The following is a 22,465-nucleotide window of genomic DNA, read 5'->3' on the forward strand; positions in this document are numbered from 1 at the left end:
TACGTGAGGCTAAACACTGTGGGTACAAGTGTAATCTAGAGTTGAGAAATACTTGAGTAAGTGATTGTAACTTTGTAATTTTCAGATTAATTAGTCATTCCTTGCGGCCGGCTTTGTTTGCCATGACTTCTAGCTTGTGGCCACAACATTTGAGTAATCCGTGAAGCTAAAAACTATGGGTATGAGTGTAATCTCGAATTGAGAAATATCTGAGTAAGCGATTGTGATCCTGTAATTTTCCAATTTATTAGTGGATTCTCTTCGGCTGGGGTTGGCTCGCAGAGTAGGTATCAACATTTAAACCGAACCATAGAAATCTGTCATATTCTTTATTGTTTCTCTTTTTTTGTTTGGTAGTTTCGTTCTCTCGTGTTGAATTGCAATATCCATTAAGTTCCGCTTTATTTCACATCCGAGCTTCCGTAATTTTCCAATGCGTCACTATACAGGTCCATGCTAGTGGTCCTCTCAAATTGATGCGTAGGCGGGTCGAGAACTTTCTGTGAAACGTGAATGAATCTTCCACAAAAATAAAAGGACAAGGACATGAACATGATGGTGGTCCAGACATCAATTTGCTTGGCATAGAAAGAGACAAAGGAAGAGTTGGATTTGGTTTAGTCATTTGCTATTACCATGATGGCCCAATCAGAAATTACAAAGGCAGCTAACCAGATCTACACTTCTCAATTTCTATGTTGCTCTTCCTTTTCACAGTTCGATTAATATCTAGAATTTTCTCTTAAGTCAAGTCCTAATTCGTTTGCATGGTTGTAAAATCCTGCATTTGATTACACAAAACCGCAATTAAAATTACTTTTGTGATGTATTAATTAACAAAACTGCAAGTAATAAAGATGCTAAATATAAGATTAAAGTCTAATATACGTGCTATGATGGCGACACCTAAACTATTTTCTATCATTTTCTATGTACATGGTGGTTTCTCTTTTCGTGGTTGCTTGATTAGCTTTACTAATGAAAAAAAGTCACCATAATACTAAGAGAGTAGGAGTGAGCAAAAGAAACTGCCCATACCAGACTAAACCGGCTGTTCTGGGTGGTTTCCAGTTTCAAATATTTGGAACCGGTGATTTTCGATCTGATTTCTAGTTGCATGTGCGGAACGTCCTATAAAAAGTCCTAATCCTTCACAAGCCTTCATTCAGTTAAATTGAGAGTAACAAAGATTGCAACAAAAAAACCAGAATGTGATAATCCACCGATTTGCATGTGACTCATTAGTCGCACTTGATTCACCAGCCCTACTCTTCTGAAAAGGAAATAGGAGGTTCAGAGCTTTTGATTACTCCTTCAGATTATCTTCTTTGAATACATGACAACACAACTTCTTCTCACCCTACAGGGCTTTAGTCAAAACTCTACCCAGTAAGAAGACAAGAATGGCCTCGTGTTCGACGAAGTTTCACAGAAGAGCACCATGGAACACGACAACAAAAACCAGCTCCCACAATCTCAAAATCAGTTCTTTCCAAAAGCACATCAAATCAAAAAAGACCACAAGCAAAAAGAAAAGTGATCAAACACTTACAAACGCAATCAGCCAACGAGTCACTCGTGCAATCACCAAGTGAGAATGACAACAACGCAATTACCTCGAAACCCCAAAAGTCCTCATCCCCGTCAAACTCCAATTCCTTGCCTTCATTGTTGTGTTAACCCTACCCACACGCATTTTCTATTAATCCGTACCACTTTTTTAACATCCTTCTCATAAAGATTCTGCAATGGATTAGGACTATATGGTTAAAAAAAAAAACAGATTATGTCACTAGTTCCATTGACTCATCTACGAACCCGACCAGATCGGTCGATCCGGTTTCAGAAATGGGAAATTAGCCCACCCGAAAACCGATCACCTCTATAAGAGAGGAATTAGTACTTCCACTGAAATTTTATTATTGTTATTATTATTACTGGTGATAAAAAAGGACAAAGAAAATCCCGCAGAAAAGAAGAAGAAAAGTTTGGGTCTTCTAATTGAAGTCTAGCAAGATTTTGGCAATACATTGGTAGGCATCTCTTCCTTCTCTATATACTAAATGCGTACATGCGCAAACTGCAACTCCATGAGTAAACCATATTATATACAATAAGAAGATAAATCTTTCGAACATGTACACTTACAAAATTTTAGGTAAATCAACCATACACATCTGTGTGATGTTAATATTGAATTTTTCTATATAAAAAAAGAATTTTTGTTTTTGTTTTTGGACACAATAGGCCTCCGACAAATGGGGCGCTGACACATGCATGCGTTGAACTCTCCTGTCATTCTGGCCCTCTAAATTTTATTTCTCGAACCGAGAGAAGTAACATCCAAATATCAATCTGACTTCTATAGTAACCTCCTTGAAGCTCTTCTCTCTTTTGAGGCTCTCCTGTAAGCTTTTAGCTTTAGTTTTTGAAGTTGAGAGCCTACTTAGGCCCCGTTTGATTCAGCATTTGAAATGCTCATTTGGGCTGTAAAATCCCTTGGCCAAATGCAAATGGTGTTTGGCTATTTTTTTTACTCACTTTGGGGAGATGCAATTGCATTTGGAATGCTTCCCAAGGGACCTTTAGCCAATGCTCCACCGGAAGTGCTTTGGGAAGTTGCATTTTTCGAAATGCAACTTGCACTATTCATCAACACTGTTCATCTTCCCCAGACCAAGGTTCGGCGGCCGGCGACCGCCGCCTGAGGACTAGCCTGACCCCGGCGACCACCGCTTGGGGGTCGCGCGACCCCCAGGTGGTGGTCGCCTGAGGGTCACGCGAACCCAGGCGCCGGTGGCCAGCGACCATATTTGGCCGTCGGCAGTTGGTCGGCGACCAGATCTGGCCTGCGGTTTAGCTCCACCGGAGCTTTTTAAAAAAAAAAAATTAGCAAAAGTCCTTTAGCTCAAGTTGATTTTAAAAAACATTTACCGAATACTACTTGCATTTCAGAAAACCCATTTAGTCCAAAGGTATTTGCATTCCCCCAAAATCGAACCAAACGGGCCCTTAGTCTTTGGTTTTCTATTTTTCTACTTTGATTGTCTTTTCTTTTCTCTCCCGATCTATTTTGGGAGTTTGTGTGCGTGAATAAATTTTTTCCATTGATCAAGTGGAGACCAATTTGGTCATTTGTCTAGTTGACAACCACCGAGAAGGATGCTCGTGACATAACTCCATAACTTCTATGAGATTAGGCTGCTCTCCTCTCTCGGATTCTTACAATTATTTGATCCATGTTCATTCAATATATTGATGTTGTTGTCTCTGCATGGTGATGTTAATGAGGACATTGAATTTAGAAGTACACACCAAGCCGTTACAAATGGAGTGAGAGATCCCGGCATGTACTTATCATTAAATCTGGCGATCGGTTACTGAACGTTTATGGTAGTCATTGCAAATCGTTTTTTGATATTACAACAACACAAGTATGTTGTAACCACCCGCCTGGGTGGCGCTGCTGGAACGCGCACTCTTCCTCTCGCAAAAGGTTGAGTGTTCGAATCCCGGGCGCCGCAAGGTGACTTAACCGGTGGCACGTGTGTGGTGGCTAGTACGTGTCGCCCCCAGGGTTTACTCCCCGGCTGTCGGCCATGCGGGGGTTCCCTGGGTTACCAAAAAAAAAAAAAAGTATGTTGTAATATCTCTTACCTTCACGATTGTGAAAAAAGTACTTGCGCATATACTAGATTGTAGATTACATAACAATTTGGAAACTGAAAGAGAAATTCAAATTTCAAAGGACTGAAATATGAGTATCCAAGTTTACAAGTTCAGATCTTGAACTGAGGGCCTGTCTGGATTAATTTTTACTTTTTTATTTTATTTCTTAATTTAAATTTGTGGCTCACGCACTTTTTGATTTCTTTAAAATCCGAATCTCCTGGAATTTGCACAATATTTAAGTATTGACACCTAGATTCACATAAATTTTTTTTAGAATTTTCTGAAAATGAATTACATTTTATATTGTCGGGAAAGATCAAAGATACATTTATACTTTTATGAATTTACAAAAAAAAAAACCCTTAAAGCTACTTAATTTCTTCATAATGGCCCCGCAAGTGAATTGGCCCAGGATGCACTATGAGCTTGGATCTGAGTTTACGGTAACACAGAGAGGACAAAGGTTTAGCCATGATGTCTGTAAACTGATCAACGGTAGAAATAAACCACACATGCGCAACCTTCTCGCGAACAAATTGATAATTTAACTTTGACATGATTTGTCCGATGTTGTCGCACCATAAAATAGGTGGTTCAGAGAGATAAACATGAAGTTCTTTCAATGAGTCTCAACCCATAAATATAGATGGTGAAATGGGGTGAGAAGAAGAAGGGAGGAAAAATGAATTTTTTTTTTTCAGAGAGATGAACGACATGGATAAATTGGAATAGTGAATAAAGGAGGTTGAAATGGGGGTTAGAAGAAGAAACCACACATAATGACTCTGTGGGAATCAATCTTATAGGATTGGCATGTTGCAGGGTCATGATGGTGGGCTCTGATACCATGAAACAGCACAAAAATGTTTGAATGTCTCTTGCCTTCACAATTGTAAGAGAGTGAAAGTGCCCGCAGAAAACCAATTTTGAAAGGAATGAGATCTCTGAGCATCGAAGTTACAAGTTCAGATGTTGAACTAATTAATATTACAAAAGCAAGATCAACTATGATTACACTGAGGCTACCTAATATTCTCATTATTCAATTGATATTTATCAGCTGCAGAAAAAATTTCTGGTTTTTGGCACGGAATGATAGAATTCTGCTCTATCCTGATACAATGGTTGGCGCCGCACCAGGTTTGTAGGAGAGAAGATGAGGAAGAGAAAAACCAAGTGATCTGGGGCAGCTAATTAGAAATTTATTTCTTTGGCAAACAGGGACAGGAAATTCATAATTTGACCGTTTCTTAATTACATCACACATAACTATTAAAATGCAGTGTAGCTTAAATGAAATATGTTCTTAGTTTTGAAACTGAAAAACCTTCACACGGTTCTTCTCCTAACAAATTATTAATCCACCAGTCATTCTCTTCAGACATGTCATCAAACCTGAAATTCTTACAATTGACTCAAAAGCAATCTCCTGGAAATAAACCTACAATGACAAAATCAGAGACTAACTGTAACACCCCGGGTCTATACTGTGTAATATTGTCCGCTTTGGGCCCACTGGTCCTCACGGCTTAAAACGCGTTACACAGATATAGAATTCTAAGCCTTATAAGCTAGCCCGGAACTCCCCTAGGCGATGTGGGACAAGAGAGGTACCCCACTTCCTTGTGCACGTCCGAGGTAGTGGCGCGGACGCACCGCCATCCCTCCTCCCCGTGCTCCACCGCAAGGTTGGGGCCGTCACGCTAACATGGGACCATGAATTGTGCAGCTCATAAATCTCGGCTTGAACTGGAGCTCGAACACGAACCCAGATAGACTAAGAAATGGCTCATTACCCAAGTGCTTCAATGATCGTCCACTCCCATTTTTGCTTATTTGATTCTCCCCAGTTTAGTCCGCCTTTCACGTGCCGATCCTCCTTACCCGCTCTGTTCAGTACCCGGGTATTATGCCGTTAATAGCACGTTTCAGAATAACCTCGACATTTTCATCTCGAATTTGTCCTCAAGTGCTTTTCTCTCAAACTTCTATAGTGCTTTTTATGGCAATAGCACAGACAGAGTCTATGGTCAGCACATGTGCCTGAATTATGCTAGTAACCAAGATTGCCGAAACTGCATAGACTTGGCCTCACAGGACATACTGAGGCTCTGTCCTAATAATACCGCGGCAATGGTCTGGGAGGAAGTCTGCCAGTTGTGGTACTCAGGTCAGAATTTCATTGGCCGTTTGGACGTTACGGGCAACATATGGAAGGATAACTCGATGAACGTTTCGCGACCCGACCAGTTCAAATTAGTTGTTAACACCATGCTGCAGAATCTCACGAAACTGGCGGCTTTTGATCCTCTGTCAGACATGTATGCGACTGGAGCAGTTGAGTTCAAAGACGTGAGCATGTCAATACTATACGCGTTGGTGCAGTGTGGAAGGGACCTATCTGGAAGCGACTGCAACATCTGTCTTCAACAAGCTATAACAGATGTGTTGGCGAATTGTTCCTCCTCGGTCAGCGCGAGGATTCTTAGCGGTAGCTGCTTTTTGAGATATGAGCAGTATGCGTTCTATGAAGGCAAAACTGCGTCCGAGCCTAATCAAACCACTCAGGGAGGCGTGTTTATATAAGTAGTTCTCCCTTTCTGTACTCATCCTTCGGTAGTGTAGTGTCAATTCATATCAGCATGAGCAATAATTGCAATTAATTTCTGCACTGTGCAGGTAGCAGAAAGAAAATGTGGTTGATTGTGATTCTTACGATCGTAGCAGCCGGATTAGCAGTACTTCTTTTGGCATCCTGCGTTTGCTATCCTCAAATCCACAGAAGAGAGAGAAAAGGTAATTTGCCCCTCGATAGTGCTTATTGAAGTCTTGAAGCTTGTTCTCCTAATTGTCCTGCCTTTTTCTCATCCTCGTAATTTTGTTTTCTTTTTCGAAATTTTTTCAGGGAATAAATCAGTTAATCCAGCTCGGCGTGCTCCACAATAATGGCTATACCAGTGATAATACTAGCTTCGTGAACTGGATTTTTTGACAAAGATTTGACAAGAGTGTTCCAAATTCCCCATTTATTGACTTCACGACCATACTAACTGCTACTAACTATTTCTCTGCATCAAACAAGCTGGGACAAGGTGGTTTTGACCCTGTTTACAAGGTAGCGAAGATATACAATACAGGGGCAATAGACTAAATACTATTGTCTAATTTGCTGCGATTCAGATTATGATCCTGAGTAGAAACATTGGTGTCATTTTTTTTAGGGAATTCTAGGAGATGGAACAGAGGTAGCTATCAAGAGACTCTTAAGCACCAAGCAGAGCACCGAGGAATTTACAAATGAAGTCTTGCTCATAATGAAGCTACAGCATAAAAATCTCGTTAAGCTTTTGGGATTTTGTGCTGATAATGAAGAGAAGATTCTCGTCTAGGAGTACATGTCCAATGGCAGCCTGGATGTCATCCTATTCGGTTCGTTGAATGAAACAGCATGAAATTTTAGGCAATCAATTATCTAACTTATCTTTCTAAAGTGATAATTCTTGTTTTTACTGCCAGATCGAGAGAGACGGGCAAAACTTGACCGGAGAAAACGCATTGACATCATAAACGGAATAGCAAGCGGGGATCTTTACCTACACGAAGATTCCTGTCTAAGAATCATTCACAGAGACCTGAAGGCAAGCAATGTATTATTGGACTCTGAAATGAACCCAAAAATCTCAGATTTTGGAATGGCTTGAATTTTTTCTGGAAATGACGGCGGAGCCAACACTTCAACCATAGTAGGAACATAGTGGGTCCAGTGTTTTGGGTTTTATCTGTTCATTTCCTTAATCTACTGGTTGATGATATAAATATATACTCTGCAGATGCAGATTTAAAGAAAAAATTGCCATTGAAACGATGTTATAGCCCTGTGGGCCACTTCAGTTGACAATGCTTGTTGAATGTCTCAATTGATCTCTCATTTCCTTTTCTAATTATCTGGAACAGTGGGTACATGGCCCCGGAGTATGCTATGGAGGGATTATATTCGATTAAGTCCGACGTTTTCAGCTTCAGAGTTCTTGTGCTTGAGATAATAACAGGAGAAAGAAAAACTAGCTTTTATTTATCAAGACAAGCACCGACCCTCGCTGCATATGTGTGAACTCTGACTAATTATGATCAGTATTCGTCTTAATTACTAGGAAAGCGAGGTTTCTGATTAGATAATGAATTTGCAGGCGTGGAATCTGTGGCAGGATGAAAGAGAATTGGAGCTGGTGGATCCATTGATAATCGACTCGTGCTGTGCGGAAGAATTTAGGCGATGCATGCAAATTGGACTGTTGTGTGTTCAAGGAGATGCATACGACAGGCCTACAATGTCATCCGTGGTTGCTCTGATGAAAAATGAGAGCAGAACTCTTGCAAATCCTCAACGACTGGCATTTTCAGTGGGAAGTTTCACTGAATATCACCAAGAAGTCACAGACAACTGCTGTTCTGTCAATGGCGTAACTATTTCGAATATTGGTGCAAGATGATTGACCCAAGAAAGGAGATATCAGGACTTTGCGAGTTTACGCATCTCCATTAGTCACTTGTGCATTTAAATTTTTTTTACAGTAGTCTGTTCATATAGTAGGACAAGTGTTCATTTAGTATGGCAAAAAGTCATTCTGTATGTATTTTTCTGAGTCAAATTTGTATGCCATGTAGATTCCCGTAATTGTCAAATTATATTGATGACAACTGCATTTTGTTGTAGATTATAATCAGCTTCTGCAGTTTGAACGTATTGGGATCGAGCTGATCCAACGCACTCGCCTTGCAACTGAAGGAACATTATTGAAAAAAGTCTTTCTGGTCTATGAACCATTAGTTCGGAGCCTTGTATAGGATTTAACTCTTCCACACTTCCACGGTTTAACAAGAAACTTCCGGCAACATACTTAACTTTGGCAATATAATTCTTCTTTTGCTTCTTGAATGAGCAATATAATTGATCTAAGAAAAAGCTAAGTACTATAATTTTCAAGAAGATTACATTTCACAAATAAATTTTTTTTTAAAGAGAAAGCACATTTGTACTTTTTGTTACTTGCCAAGTAAATTCTGGTAGAAGAACTGCAAGGAGACAACTTTCCAATTCACTTTTTTAATATCTCATACCCATAGAAATGACAAACTGTCTAGCATCTGCAACTACGTGTAAAAGAGTATGACAGAGTTAGGAAACTGACATAAAAATATTAAAAGATTTGTTAAGGTCAAGAGTCAATGAATTCTACTTACAATGAGTTCACCAATGATGCAAACAATAATTTACTATATATCTATAGTCTTAATAAAAGGGAATGACCGAAGCTGGATTAAAGTATTTCTTGAATGTGAATTTTTTTTATGAAGTAGAAAGGGACAATATATACAATCTCATTTGTAACTTGTCGTCAAAGGCACCCACTGAAACCACAGGATTAAACAGTCTTATTCTCTCCTGGATTTAGTATCCAAAGATGTTTCTAACCTTGTTGACTTTCAAATAACTTGGTCAAACAACAGATACTGGCCATTTATTTTCTCAAGAAATTCCTTGTTTCTCAAGAAACCCATTAGTTGCTCAAGAATCCAAGGTCAAACAAGAATTTTACTTTTCTTGCATTGGCTGATGTGCATAGCCCTTGAAATGATCAGAGAACAAGTTAAATTTTAGGGAAAAAACCACCAAAAACCCTAAACTTTGCCATCTGTGACACATTTACCCCGAACTTTTTTTTGTGACACCAAAAACCCCGAACTTTGCTTTTTGTGACACATTTACCCCTATGTATTTACTCCATGGGCATTTTCGTCTCTTTTGCTTTTTCTTTTTTATTTTCTTTTTTTTTCCTTTCCGGCGAGGGGGGGCCTCGCCGGATTCGGCGAGGGCTGCCCATCGCCGGATCCGGCGAGGGGGCACTCGCCGGCGTCAGCGAGGCGGCCCTCGCCAGATCCGGCGAGGGCGGCCCTCGCCGCGTCGCGCGGGTTCGCCCTCGCTGACGCAGCGAGGGCGGCCCTCGCCCAGGCTCGAGCGAGGTCGACCCTCACCGGCGTCGGGTGAGGGTCGACCTTCTGAGTCGAGGCGAGGGCCGCCCTCGCTCGCCCAGTGGCGACCTCGCCGGCGTCGGGCGAGGTCCGCCCTCGCACGGCGAGCGAGGCGGCGGCCTCGCCCGATCTGGCGAGGTCGACCCTTGCCGGCGTCGAGCGAGGCAGCCCTCGCCGGCGTCGGGCGAGGGTCGCCCTCGCCGGGCGAGCGAAGGGCGGCCCTCGCCAGCCGGCGAGGCGGCCCTCGCCGGATCGGGCGAGGGCGACCTCGCCGACGCCGGCGAGGGTCGCCCTCGCCCGATCCGGCGAGGGCCGCCCCGCCGGCGTCGGCAAGGGCCGCCTCGCTCACCCGGGCGAGGGCGACCCTCGCCCGACGCCGGCGAGGGTCGACCTCGCAGATCGGGCGAGGGCCGCCTCGCTCGCCCAGCGAGGCGGACCTCGCCGACGCCGGCGAGGGTCGCCCTCGCCGGGCGAGCGAGGCGGCCCTCGCCCGGCTCAGCGAGGTCGACCCTCACCCGACGCCGGCGAGGGTCGACCTCGCATGAGTCCGGGCGAGGGCCGCCTCGCTCGCCAGGGCGAGGGGCGAACCTCGCCCGACGCCGGCGAGGGCCGCCTCGCCGGATCCGGCGAGGGCCGCCCTCGCTCGACGCCGGCGAGGGCCCCTCGCCGGATCCGGCGATGGGCAGCCCTCGCCGGTTCCGGCGAGGCCCCCCCCTCGCCGGAAAGGAAAAAAAAAGAAAAAGCAAAAAAGACGAAAATGCCCATGGAGTAAATACTTTGGGGTAAATGTGTCACAAAAAGCAAAGTTCGGGGTTTTTGGTGTCACAAAAAAAAGTTCGGGGTAAATGTGTCACAGATGGCAAAGTTCGGGGTTTTTGGTGGTTTTTTCCCTAAATTTTATGACAAAAAACCACTTAAAACCCATTGAATGATTCAACGGTTTGATAGAATGCCTAACAGAATGAAATTTGTGTTATTTCGTGCACTTGGTCCTTATGTCTACCATCTCACTTCTTATTTGTTGTCATCATTAACTATAAACTTGTCTCAAGTGGATTTTGAATTTCGTGGGCACAAGTAGCATCTCATTTTCCATGAAAAGGCTTTACTTTTCAGATTCTCTGAAGTTTGGTGGAAACACAAGTTCTTGCCAGTCTCCATCAGCAGATAGGGTATAAGAGTGTTCTAACATTTTTCTGAGACTTTCCAGTTTCATTACAATGTTTCTTATCCGGGTTCACTTGATCTCTATTTTTTCTGCAGTGCCAATATCTGTGATAAATGTTTAAATCACTTTCCAGAAACTTGTGTTTGCTACTCGTAAGTTCGATGCTTTACACAATGAGTTATCAGGGTGAATGTTAAGATTTGATGTGCCAGAAGTAGAAAATGGAGAGAGGTCCACATTTTGTGCTGTTCATATTCATATTACTGTCAACGCTTGGCCTTCACAGGAGTGTCAAAGCTGATTATCTTACATACTCTTGTCAGAATGAGTATGGAAATTATTCGATCAACAGTACATTCGAATCAAACCTGAAGCTCCTTCTTGATTCGCTGCCGTACAACACTGCAACAACGGGATTCAACAATACTACCATTGGAGAAGGCCTTAACCGAGTTTATGGACAAGCTCTTTGCCGAGGAGATGCCAGTTCCATAGCATGTGAGAGTTGTGTCAGCAATGCAAGCCAAGAGATCATGAAGCTGTGCAATGCTGAAGACGCACTAATTTGGTATGAATTATGCCAAGTGCGCTATTCCTTCCAAGATTTCTTTTCAAACATGGTTTATACTGGTAAATACCCGGATTCAAATAGTCAGGAGAAACTTGCATCAGACCCAGCCCGTTTCTATACCTCCTTGATGTATCTAATGAACAATATATCCAATGAGGCTGCGTATGTTAACTCTACTCAAATGTTCGCGACGGGGCAAATAAATTTCTCTGTGAGCCAGACCATATATGGGCTAGTGCAGTGTACTAGGGATATGTCAGACAACAACTGTTACAGTTGCTTGGACTCTGCCTTGGGGGATCTAAACGCATGCTGCTATTTGCGGGAAGGTGGAACGGTTGTTAGCAGAAATTGCAATGCGAGGTACGAGCCATACCACTTTTTCAATGGCTCAATGACTTCTGTGTTATCTTACCCAGCTTCCACAGGTAAGAACATGAAATCTATTTGCAGTTAATGTTAGTAGGCGAAGAAAGCTATAGTTCCCACCATTAACTTAACTTCTATGCTTATATAATTTAACCTATGGTCAGAAAATAAAATTAGAAAATGTGAATAAAGTTGATCTGCATGATAGGCGTTCTTAAACTTTGAATGTTAAAATTCTATTTCAAAGTGACAGGGGAGATATCTACAAGGGTCAAGACCTTAAAATTTTTTACACCAATATTTCATTTACCTCCAATGAAGAGACCAACTTTTAGCAACCTCATTTTCCTAGTCTGGCTCTGTTTTCTCAGAAACACTGTTCGTTGCCTACGTTGCTTTCATTCAGTTAGCGATAGCCTCTAGCGAAACTTATATCATAGAGAATTTGAAGAGACTTAGCTTACACAGCCTTGATTATGGCAATAGCCAAATATGCGGGAAAATTACTGAGGTAATCAGCTCAAGCTGAACATTTCTAGTAAGCCTCTTTATTATTATGGGATGCAGTTCACCATCAGTGTAGCATTACGTCTCTCTTCATAGCCTATTGATACTCCAGAATATTATCCATCTATTGTGATGTTAATTTGACTTATAAAAAAGAACAGGGGATAAATGGAAGAAAGGAAGGATTATCCTAGTTGTTGGTATCCCGGGACTACTATTAACTGTTCTTGCCGGATCTTGCGCTGTCTATTTCAACCGGAGAAAAGCAAAACAAGGTATATATGAGAAAATGGCCCTCTTAATTCATATATTTACGTGAGCTAATCCAGACTCGGGTACCTTCAGACCTGCGAAGAAGCCCACCTGCTCTGCTCCATGATTTAGTAAATCCAGTCAGTGTGGAAATTACCGAAGAAGGAAACCTAGTTAGCTCTGAAGAACTACCTTTCATGGATCTAGCCACACTAAAGGCCGCTACAGATGACTTCTCAAGTTCAAACAAGCTCGGGCAAGGGGGATTTGGTACTGTCTACAAGGTAATTTATCTGATCCTGTCAGTTTGCGATTGTTTGCTGTTGAAATCCAGGAAGGGGAGAGCTTAACCGAATTAGCTTTCAGGGTTTGCTTTCTGATGGAAAAGCAGTAGCAGTTAAAAGGTTGTCAAGGAAGTCTTGGCAAGGTCTCGAGGAGTTCAAGAATGAGGTGATCTTGATTGCAAAACTCCAGCACAGAAATCTAGTAAGGCTTCTAGGATGCGGCATAGAGGGAGATGAGAAGCTGCTTGTATACGAGTTCATGCCTAACAAAAGCCTTGATATCTACATCTTCGGTTCATTTTCTTGTGTCCTCCCACTTTCAGAAAGAACTCATTTACTTAGAATTTGCGTGTGGTGTAAATTGTCCTCATCACCAACGTTTTTGCATGATGCCTTTATCTTCAGATTCGGACAAACGTGCACAGCTTGATTGGTCCACCTACATTTCTATTATTGATGGAATTGCTAGAGGACTAGTTTACCTGCACGAGGACTCGAGACTGAGGATTATTCACAGGGATCTGAAGCCTAGCAATGTTCTGCTGGATCATGCAATGGTTGCCAAGATATCAGATTTCGGGATGGCCAGAATATTTTGCGAGAACCAAAGTTCAGCTAATACAAGAAGAGTCGTAGGAACATTGTAAGTCTGCATCTTCTGATTTTGTTCAGCCGAAAAATCGAGGAGTTTCCTTTCTTGCCAAGGGAAACACTCTATTTGGTTCGTCATTAAGAAGGTACTAAGTAGGAAAGACTAATGCCAACTTTGATACTTGTGACAGTGGTTATATGGCCCCGGAGTATGCAATGGGGGGACTATTCTCTGTGAAATCAGATGTGTTCAGCTTTGGCGTCATTTTGCTTGAGACCATCAGTGGAAAACGAAATAGCGGATTTTATCTTACAGAACATGCTCAGACACTTCTTGCATATGTATGTTCTATGGTTCATGGGAATTAAAATCTTGCCTTTTAATCATGTTGTGAGCTGAAAATACTCGGTGTCTGCCCATCATTCATTTTGCACCACAATTAATTTGATCTTGCAGGCATGGAAACTATGGACTGAAGGAAAAGAGTTGGAACTCGTGGATCCTTCTTTAGCAAAATCAGGCTCTACAGCTGAAATAGTCAGGTGCATTCACATCAGCCTCTTGTGTGTCCAGGAAGATCCTGGAGATAGACCGACAATGTCGGAAGTAGTGACGCTTTTGGGAGGTCAAACAGGAACTCTTCCGGAACCGAAAAAGCCTGCTTTTTCAGTCGGTAGAGTCGTTCAAGAACTCGATCAATCATCAGCAACTAATTATTCTGTCAATCAGATGACTGTTTCCAGTACCTTGCCTAGGTGAACGAGCACGTATATTAGTTGAGTAAGGTTTCATTTTCCCACAGTTGTAAAATTCTGCGCTATGAGATAATGGTGTAAACAATTTATCGTAAATTAGCAACATTGTGGGGCAAATAATTCCTTAAATATAGTGTATTCATGCCTCAAAGTCTAATTCCATTCTTCTCCCAATCGCTAGGTCCAGGTTGCCAAGTGCGAATCACATCACATTCACCAATTAGCTGTACTAGTTCATTGTATGCCGTGTAGATTTGCGTAATTGTCAAATTGTACTGATGACAACCGCATTTTTTTGAAGTAGAATACTATCAGCTTCTGCAGTTTGAACATATTGGTATTGAGCTGATCAATTGTATGCGCTGCGCAACAGACATAACATAACCAAAGGAGTCTTTCTGGCCTATGACGACTACCCTCGTAGACGATTTAACTCTTCCACATTTCCAAGGTTTTACAGAAACTTCGGGTGACTTAATTGAGTTTGGGAATATAGTTCTTTAGATTGTTTGAACAAGCAATGTAATTGATCTAAGAAAAAGCCCAATATTTTCATTAAAAAACCATTACATTTGGCCAACATAAGCGAAAGTACATTAGTATGGTTGTTACTTCCTAAGTAAATACTGGTAGGAGAACTGCAAGTTGACAACTTTCCCATTCACTTTTTGAATATCTCATACACATAGTAAAGACAGACTGTCCAGCATCTGTTATCTGTACCTGTGTATGAAAGGGTTTGATCCAATAGTGAGTTAAGCAATGATGCAAACAAAATGTGAGTCGTTGTTCAAGGTCCATCCATTGAGTCTGAGTCTTTAATTAAGAATGATACACAGAGAATCTTATTGCTAATTGCAGAATAATGCCATTTAACAGCTTTCTCCAAAACTTGACTAACTAAATATAATTTATTATCTATCTATAGTCCTAAAAATAGAGAGAGGAAGCTGGAATAAATTATTTGTTGAATGTGATTCTTAATTGCATTTTTTGAAAGTTTTAAGATTCGATTGCACTTTCGTAATAAGTTTTAGGACTTCTAATACACTTATCCCTTTTTATAAAGTTGAAAGGGACATTAGGATTTGATCTAATCTTGTGACCTGTCATCACAAGCACACATTGTAACGACAGCAATAAACATTCTTGTTCTCTCTTGGATTTAGTATCCAAAAGTGTTTCAAATTTTGTTGACTTTCAAATAGTTTGGTCAAATAAAAAATATTCTGGCCATTTATTTTCTCAAGAAATTCATTGTTTCTCAAGCAACCCTTTTTTTTTTCTCAAGAATTCATGGTCAAACAAAGAAGCTTACTTTTCATGCAGGATTATTGTCCCATGTGCTTATGAGCATAGCCCTTGAGAGATTCAAAGAGCAAATTGAATTTTAAAAATCCACTTTTTTCCCCAAGAAGACCACCCCCTCTCCCCCCCCATTCAACTATTTGATAGAATGCCAACCAGAAACAGTTTCCTGGGTTATTTCAAGCTCTTGGTCTTTATACCAACAATTTCACTTCTTATTCGTTTGTCATAATCAATTATGAACTAGTCTCATGTGGATCTTTAACTTCTACGGCACAAGTAGCATCTCATTTTCCCTTCAAAGGCTTTCCTTTTCAGGTTCCCTGAAGTTTGGTGGCCACGTAAGTTCTTGCCAGTCTCCATCAACAGACAGCATATATGACTGTTCTAGCTTTTTCCTGAGACTTACTAGGTTCATTACGAAGTTTCTTGTCCAGGTTCATTTGTTCTCTAGTCTTTATGCAATGCCAATAGCTGCGATAAATGTCATAATCGCTTTCCAGAAACCTGTGTTTGTTCCTTGTGACTTTGGTGCTTTATACAACGAGTTATCTGGGTGAATGTTAAAATTCGACGTGCCAGAAGAAGAAAATGGAGAGGGGTGGGGTCCACATTTATTTCCAGTTCTCATTCATATTGCTGACAATGCTTGGCCTTCAAATTAGTGTCGAAGCAGATTATCTTGAACTTGCTTGACAGTATGAACATGGAAATTACTCGCGCAATGGCACGTTTGAAACGAATCCGAAGCACCTTCTTAATTTACTGTCGTACAACACTGCAAAAATGGGATTCTACCATACTACTGTTGGAGAACGCCTTAATCGAATTTATGGACAAGCTCTTTGCCGAGGAGATGCCAGTTCCACAGCGTGTGAAAGTTGTGTCAGCATTGCAAGCCAAGAGATCATGAAGCTGTGCATTGCTGATGATGCAATAATTTGGTATGAGTTATGTCAAGTGCGCTATTCTTTCCAAGATTTCTTTTCGAACATGGTTTTTTTTGGTAAGGTCTTTTCGAATATGGTTTATACTGGTAAATACCCGGATTCAGATAAAAAGGAGAAACTTGCATCAGACCCAGTCCATTTCTATACCTACTTGATGTATCTAGTGAACAATATATCCAATGAGGCTGCGCATATTAACTCTACTCAAATTTTTGCGATGGGGCAAATAAATTACTCTATGAGTCAGACAATATTCGGGCTAGTGCAGTGTACTAGGGATATGTTGGACACGGACTGTAACAGATGCTTGAACTCCGCCTTGGGGGATCTTAAAGCATGCAGCTATACACGGGAAGGTGGAATGGTTGTTAGCAGAACTTGCAATGTGAGGTACGAGCTGTACCGCTTTTTCAATGGCTTGACAGCTTCTGTGTTATCTTACCCAGCCACAGGTAAGAACATGAAATCTATCGAAAATTAAGAATATTAGGAGAAGAAAGCTATAGTTATCACCACTAACTTAACTTCTATGCTATAAATGGTTAGAACAAAATCGAAAAAGTTCATCAGCATGATGGTTGTTCTTTGACTTTGAATGTGTTGTTCTCTTTTAAAGTGACGGGAGACTTCTACGTGGGTCCAAGATCCAAGAAAATTGTTTATACAATTATTTCATTTCATTCCCCTACGAAGAGGCCAACTTTAGCAACTCATTTTCCTTGTCTGGCTCTGTTTTCACAGTATTCTGTTGGTAGCCTAGGTTGCTTTCGTTCAATGAGCACAGCCTCTAGTGACACTTATATCATAGAGAATCTGAAGAGACTTAGCTTATATAGCCTTCATACTGGCAATAGCCAAATATGCAGGAAAATTACTGAGGCAATCAGCTCAAGCTGAAAAATTCCAATTAGCCTCTTTATTATTGTGGGATGCACTTCACAATTAGTATAGACATTACATCTCTCTTCATAGCCTATTGATACTCCAGGATGTTATCCATATATTAAGATGTTTATTCAACTAATGAGAAAAACAGGGGATAAATGGAAGAAAGGGATGATTGTCCTAGCTGTTGGTATCTTGGGACTACTATTAGCTGTTCTTGCCGGATCATGCACTGTCTACTTCAGCCGGACAAACGTGCACAGCTTGATTGGTCCACCTACATTTCTATTATTGATGGAATTGCTAGAGGACTGGTTTACCTGCACGAGGACTCCAGACTGAGGATTAGTCACAGGGATCTGAAGCCTAGCAATGTTCTGCTGGATCATGAAATGGTTGCCAGGATATCAGATTTCGGGATGGCCAGAATATTTTGCGAAAACCAAAGTTCAGCTAATACAAGAAGAGTCGTAGGAACATAGTGAGTCTGCTTCTTCTGATTTAGTTCAGCTGAAAAATCTAGGAGTTTCTTGTTCTTGCCATGGAAAACACTCTATTTGGTTCGTCATTAAGAAGGTACTAAGTAGGAAAGACTAATGTCAACTTTGATACTTGTGACAGTGGTTATATGGCCCCGGAGTATGCAATGGGGGGACTATTCTCTGTGAAATCGGATGTGTTCAGCTTTGGTGTCATTTTGCTTGAGATCATCAGTGGAAAACGAAATAGCGGATTTTGTCTTACAGAACATGCTCAGACACTTTTCGCATATGTATGTTCTACGTTTCATGGGAATCAAAATCTTGCCATTTAATTATGTTGTGAGCTGAAAAAACTGTCTGCCAATCATTCATTTTACACCAAAATCAATTTAATCTTGCAGGCATGGACACTATGGACTGAAGGAAGAGAGTTGGATCTCGTGGACCTTCTCTAGCAGAATCAGGCTCAACAGCTGACATAGTCAGGTGCATTCACATCGGCCTCTTGTGTGTCCAGGAAGATCCTGGAGATAGATCGACAATGTCGGAAGTAGTGACGCTTTTGGGAGGTCAAACAGGAACTCTTCCGGAACCGAAAAAGCCTTCTTTTTCAGTCGGTAGAGTCATCGAAGAACTCGATCAATCATCAACAACTAATATTTCTGTCAATCAAATGACTGTTTCTAGTATCTTGCCTAGGTGAACGAGCACGTACATTAGTTAAGTAACGTTTCATTTGCCCACAGTTGTAAAATTCTATGCTGAATAGAGGAACTTGTCATGTTTTTTGAAGAATTACTCTGCTCATGAAAATCGCTGCACTTATTACCGAATGCAAACTTCTGCTAGTCCATTTACCTAATGTTCTTTTAGCCCACTGTAATAGGGAAGAAAATCAGGTGGCAGACTGGATTGTTAAGACTCAAAGGTGCAAATCTTTGCCCTATAATTGGGTCTTTAACCCTCCCGCAACCCTTTGGAACCTTGTATGTGCTGAAGCTTATCTTGATGAAATGAAATGATCTTGTTTCGATCAAAAAAAAAAAAAACAATCGATATTATTGCACATGGAGAACGTCGATTTGTTTAGTGAAAAGAAATTGCACAAATTGTGGAGATCCATGTAACCATAGGTGGATCAATGCAAATTCTGTAAACCAGAAGCTCCATATATTTTCTTGAACTGAAGCAGTGTCAATGCAATTTGGCTTTTCTCGAATAGAACTCCAGTTCGTTCCAAATTTTGGATATTGATAATGGCAACTACAGCATGGGACTTATGGAGTTGTTGACACCTATTTTTAATATCCCCAAAAATTAATTACACAAAATTTAGGAGTTAATTTCCTTTAATTCCTAAAACAAAAATATTTCAATTTAAATGCATTGCATATAGAAATTAGGCACATTTTGCATTAATAGGGTCTATTAAAGAAGATTAATTAAAAAAAAAAAAATTTCGAGTCGCGCCGGGTCGAGCTGGGCCGACCCGGCCCATTTCTTTTTTCCTTTTTCCCCCGGGCCCGGCCCCTTTTTCTTTTCTTTTTTCCCTTCGCGCGGGCCCGGCCCGCTTTCCTTTTCTTTTCTTCTTTTCCCCCCGCAGCTGGGCCTGGCCCGGCCCAGCCCTTCTTCCTTCCTTCCTTCCCCCTGCGCCGGTCGCTCTCTCCTCCCCTGTTCTCCCCTGTGCGCGACCGAAGCGTGACGCACGGCGGCGCCGCTCCTCATCGTCGTCATCCGGTCAGAGGAGGCCCAGGCGAGCACGCCACAGGGACTGGCCATTAAGGCCAGTCCCGTCTTCCCCATTTCCCAGGCTCTCTCTCCTCTTCGCCCGTCTCTCGCACCCTCTCGCACCGGCCCCCTTCGCTTTCCTCTCTCTTCGCACCGGCCTGCCATGGCCGCGAAAGTCGCGGGGCAGGTAGGTCGGTGCAGGCCGTCGTCATTGCAGACGTAACGAAGCCGGGGGACGCCGTCGTTCGCCTATAAAAACGAGAGAGAGAGAGAGAGCTCCGATCGGCCATTTTTTAGAGAAAAATACAGAGGGAGCGTGAGAGCGTGAGCCGGGAGAGACAGGAAGCCTCCGGCAGCCACCGCGCCTCAGCCATCCATCCCCGTCGCCGAGCCGACGGCGGCGACACAGAGAGAGAGAGAGTGGGTCGGGCCGTTTGAAAAAAAGAAACAGAGAAAGACAGAACCGAGAGAGGAGAGAGAGAATAGAGAGAGAGAGAGAGAGAGAGAGAGAGAGAGAGAGAGAGAGCAAACCGAGGCCACGCCGGAGCAAGAAAGACAACCAGCAGCGTCGCCATCGCCCACGGAGCAGCCGGAAGGCCACCCAGACGCGCCGTCGACCGGTGAGCCCCCGGCCGAGAAGCCCCTCTGTTTTCCCCTGTTTTTTAGCGTGGTTAGGCCGGGACTCGCGCCGGCCGTTTCGCGCGAATCTCGGCCCATACCGTCGTCGGTCCTGATCCCTAGTCGCTGTCGGAGGTGAACCCAAGCCGCCGGAGTCGACCGGATCGCTGGAGGAGGTCGGAATCCCTCGTTTTTCCACGCATCCGCCAGGCGTTCGACGAAATGCCTCAACCAGGCCGGTTTTTGTTTCATCGTCGGCCGGCGAACGGTGGTCCGATGGCGGCTTAGGTGAGTGGCACAGCCCACAGGCGGTCCTCGTCGGGCGATTTGGGGGCGGCGCTGGCCTGGGTTAGCCGGCGGACGGCCAATTTTGGCCTCTCCGGCGCCCCCCTCCCCGCGGGTCTGTATGTTCAGGTCGGATTCGACTCGAATCAACAGATCCGACCCGGGTCGGATCCGTTGACTCGGGTCGGTTCCAACCGACCCGGATTAACAGATCCGACCCGGGTCAACGCCCGGGTCGGATCCGTTGACCCGGGTCGGTTCCGACCCGATCCGGATTGACTGATCCGACCCGGGTCGACGCCCGGGTCGGATCCGTTGACCCGGGTCGGTTCCGACCCAGCCCGGATCCGCAACCCGACCCAGTTTAATATTATATTAATATTAATATTTTTATTTTATTTTTTTTTTTAAAAAATTTAAAAAAATTTAATTTTTTTTTATTTTTTTATTTTTTTTGTACTATATATATTTCGAAAAAAAAAATTCAATTTTTTTTAAATTATTGTGTGATATATTCTAAATATTTAATTTATTGTAGTATTATTGTGCATATTTTTGTCTTGTTTAAATTAGACAAGCCTGAGATTGCGCGGTAATATTTTGCATGTTGATTTTATTACCGTTGTGTTATTATGCATGTTTTTAATACAATTGCATGAGCTGTTGTATTTTTTGAATGTCATCTGACTTAGTTAAGGTTAGAACCTTAGGCTACATGAATTGTTGTGTTCCTGACTGCTGATCGTTTCTGATTATGCACTCGCTTGATCACCTCACATGTTAAGAGAAAGATCCTAAAATCAATCCAAATTGCCTGACAAATGTTTTCAAAAATGAACAGGGTAGAATGGTACCGAAAGGGCATTAGTTATCCAACTAGTGTAACCAAGTCCCCGAACTCATTTAATCTCTGGTTCGTAGGAATAGGGCGATTCTCCGATCACCCTATTTGGGTTTCTAATCGACCCACCCCAAATCGATTAGTGGCGACTCCTTGGTATAAACTACTTGCATGTTAAATACTTAAACCCTAAGTCGCGATATGGTATGGGCTTGGGAGGGCCCGAGTTAAGTCCCGAACCTAGACTTAGCACGTACCAGGCGAGCCCCCCTTGTTTTTGCATGTTCGATAAAAAAGGGCTCGGAAGTTCGGTTGCGACAGACTGGCGACTCCGCTGGGGAGGGGTCATTTTTTAAAGTGGACTTAGGCCAAAAAAATTTTATCCTGTTCAAAATGATTTTTGTTTGGCAGCAAGGACTCCAGGTACGATACTAACATTAAGGTGTTATTTGTTCTTGCAGGTTCGAGTTGATTGTTTATAATTTGTTGTGCATGCTTTAATGATTTAGCACTACACCGTTGCACACACAACCACGCTGCCGGACCTGGGCCGCGATAGGGCATTTTAGGATGGTGTTAAGAAAGATACGATCTTGAACGCGAGCCCGCGATGTAGAGGTTGCTTTTCTTTTCCCCGAAATTTATTTCTAAAAATCGTAAAGAAGTATCTTTAGCCGCTATTTGCGTGACTATAAGATATTCCTTTCGATTTGGCCGAGGTTAAAAGGACTTGACACCAACGCGAGACTGCGACGGTCAGGCACCCTTTTAACTTCATGTTGCTGAGCCAGTCTAGATAGAAATCGAACCTCACTCCTCATGTGTATGTCGTTGTGATTGCCATGGTTCAAGGAAAGGTATATATTCTGTCCCTTCTCATTTTATTATTCAGCCTACTTATTTATTTGATTTGTTAGTGTTAGGCCACCCGTTGATTGCATTCTACATACGATGGGAGGAGCTGATATCCAATCCGTCCCCGCTCCTAAGAAAGAGTTTCTAGCATGGTGGGACCGACGAGACGAGGGATACGCTTATTGCAGAACTTATCCGTGAAAATAAGTGGCTCCGAGAGACTGTAGCTTCCCCATCGTTTATAGAATGAGCATCCGGGAATGGCGCCATTTTTGTTAAAAACCCCGTCTTTTATATTTCCCTGTATTTATGT

At 42.5% G+C, this 22,465-nt stretch overlaps 1 protein-coding gene and 2 pseudogenes across 1 annotated transcript; all 3 read left to right on the top strand.

Moving 5' to 3' along the window:
* Positions 1-5,456: 5,456 nt before the first annotated feature.
* On the top strand, positions 5,457-8,336 carry LOC115663368 (cysteine-rich receptor-like protein kinase 10; annotated as a pseudogene).
* A 2,755-nt stretch (positions 8,337-11,091) lies between these two features.
* On the top strand, positions 11,092-14,521 carry LOC115664604 (cysteine-rich receptor-like protein kinase 44). Its single transcript, XM_056316149.1, has 7 exons — positions 11,092-11,869; positions 12,479-12,592; positions 12,663-12,853; positions 12,936-13,146; positions 13,259-13,496; positions 13,636-13,786; positions 13,902-14,521. The coding sequence occupies exons 1-7, from the start codon at positions 11,092-11,094 to the stop codon at positions 14,202-14,204; spliced, it is 1,986 nt and encodes a 661-aa protein (XP_056172124.1). The 3' UTR covers positions 14,205-14,521.
* Positions 14,522-15,971: 1,450 nt separating this feature from the next.
* Positions 15,972-18,565, top strand: LOC130139348 (cysteine-rich receptor-like protein kinase 10; annotated as a pseudogene).
* Positions 18,566-22,465: the final 3,900 nt, after the last annotated feature.

This window comes from Syzygium oleosum, unplaced genomic scaffold (genome assembly GCF_021117445.2).
Source record: "Syzygium oleosum isolate NSW1041296 unplaced genomic scaffold, Sole_v2.1 Sole_v2.11, whole genome shotgun sequence".
Lineage (NCBI taxonomy): Eukaryota > Viridiplantae > Streptophyta > Magnoliopsida > Myrtales > Myrtaceae > Syzygium > Syzygium oleosum.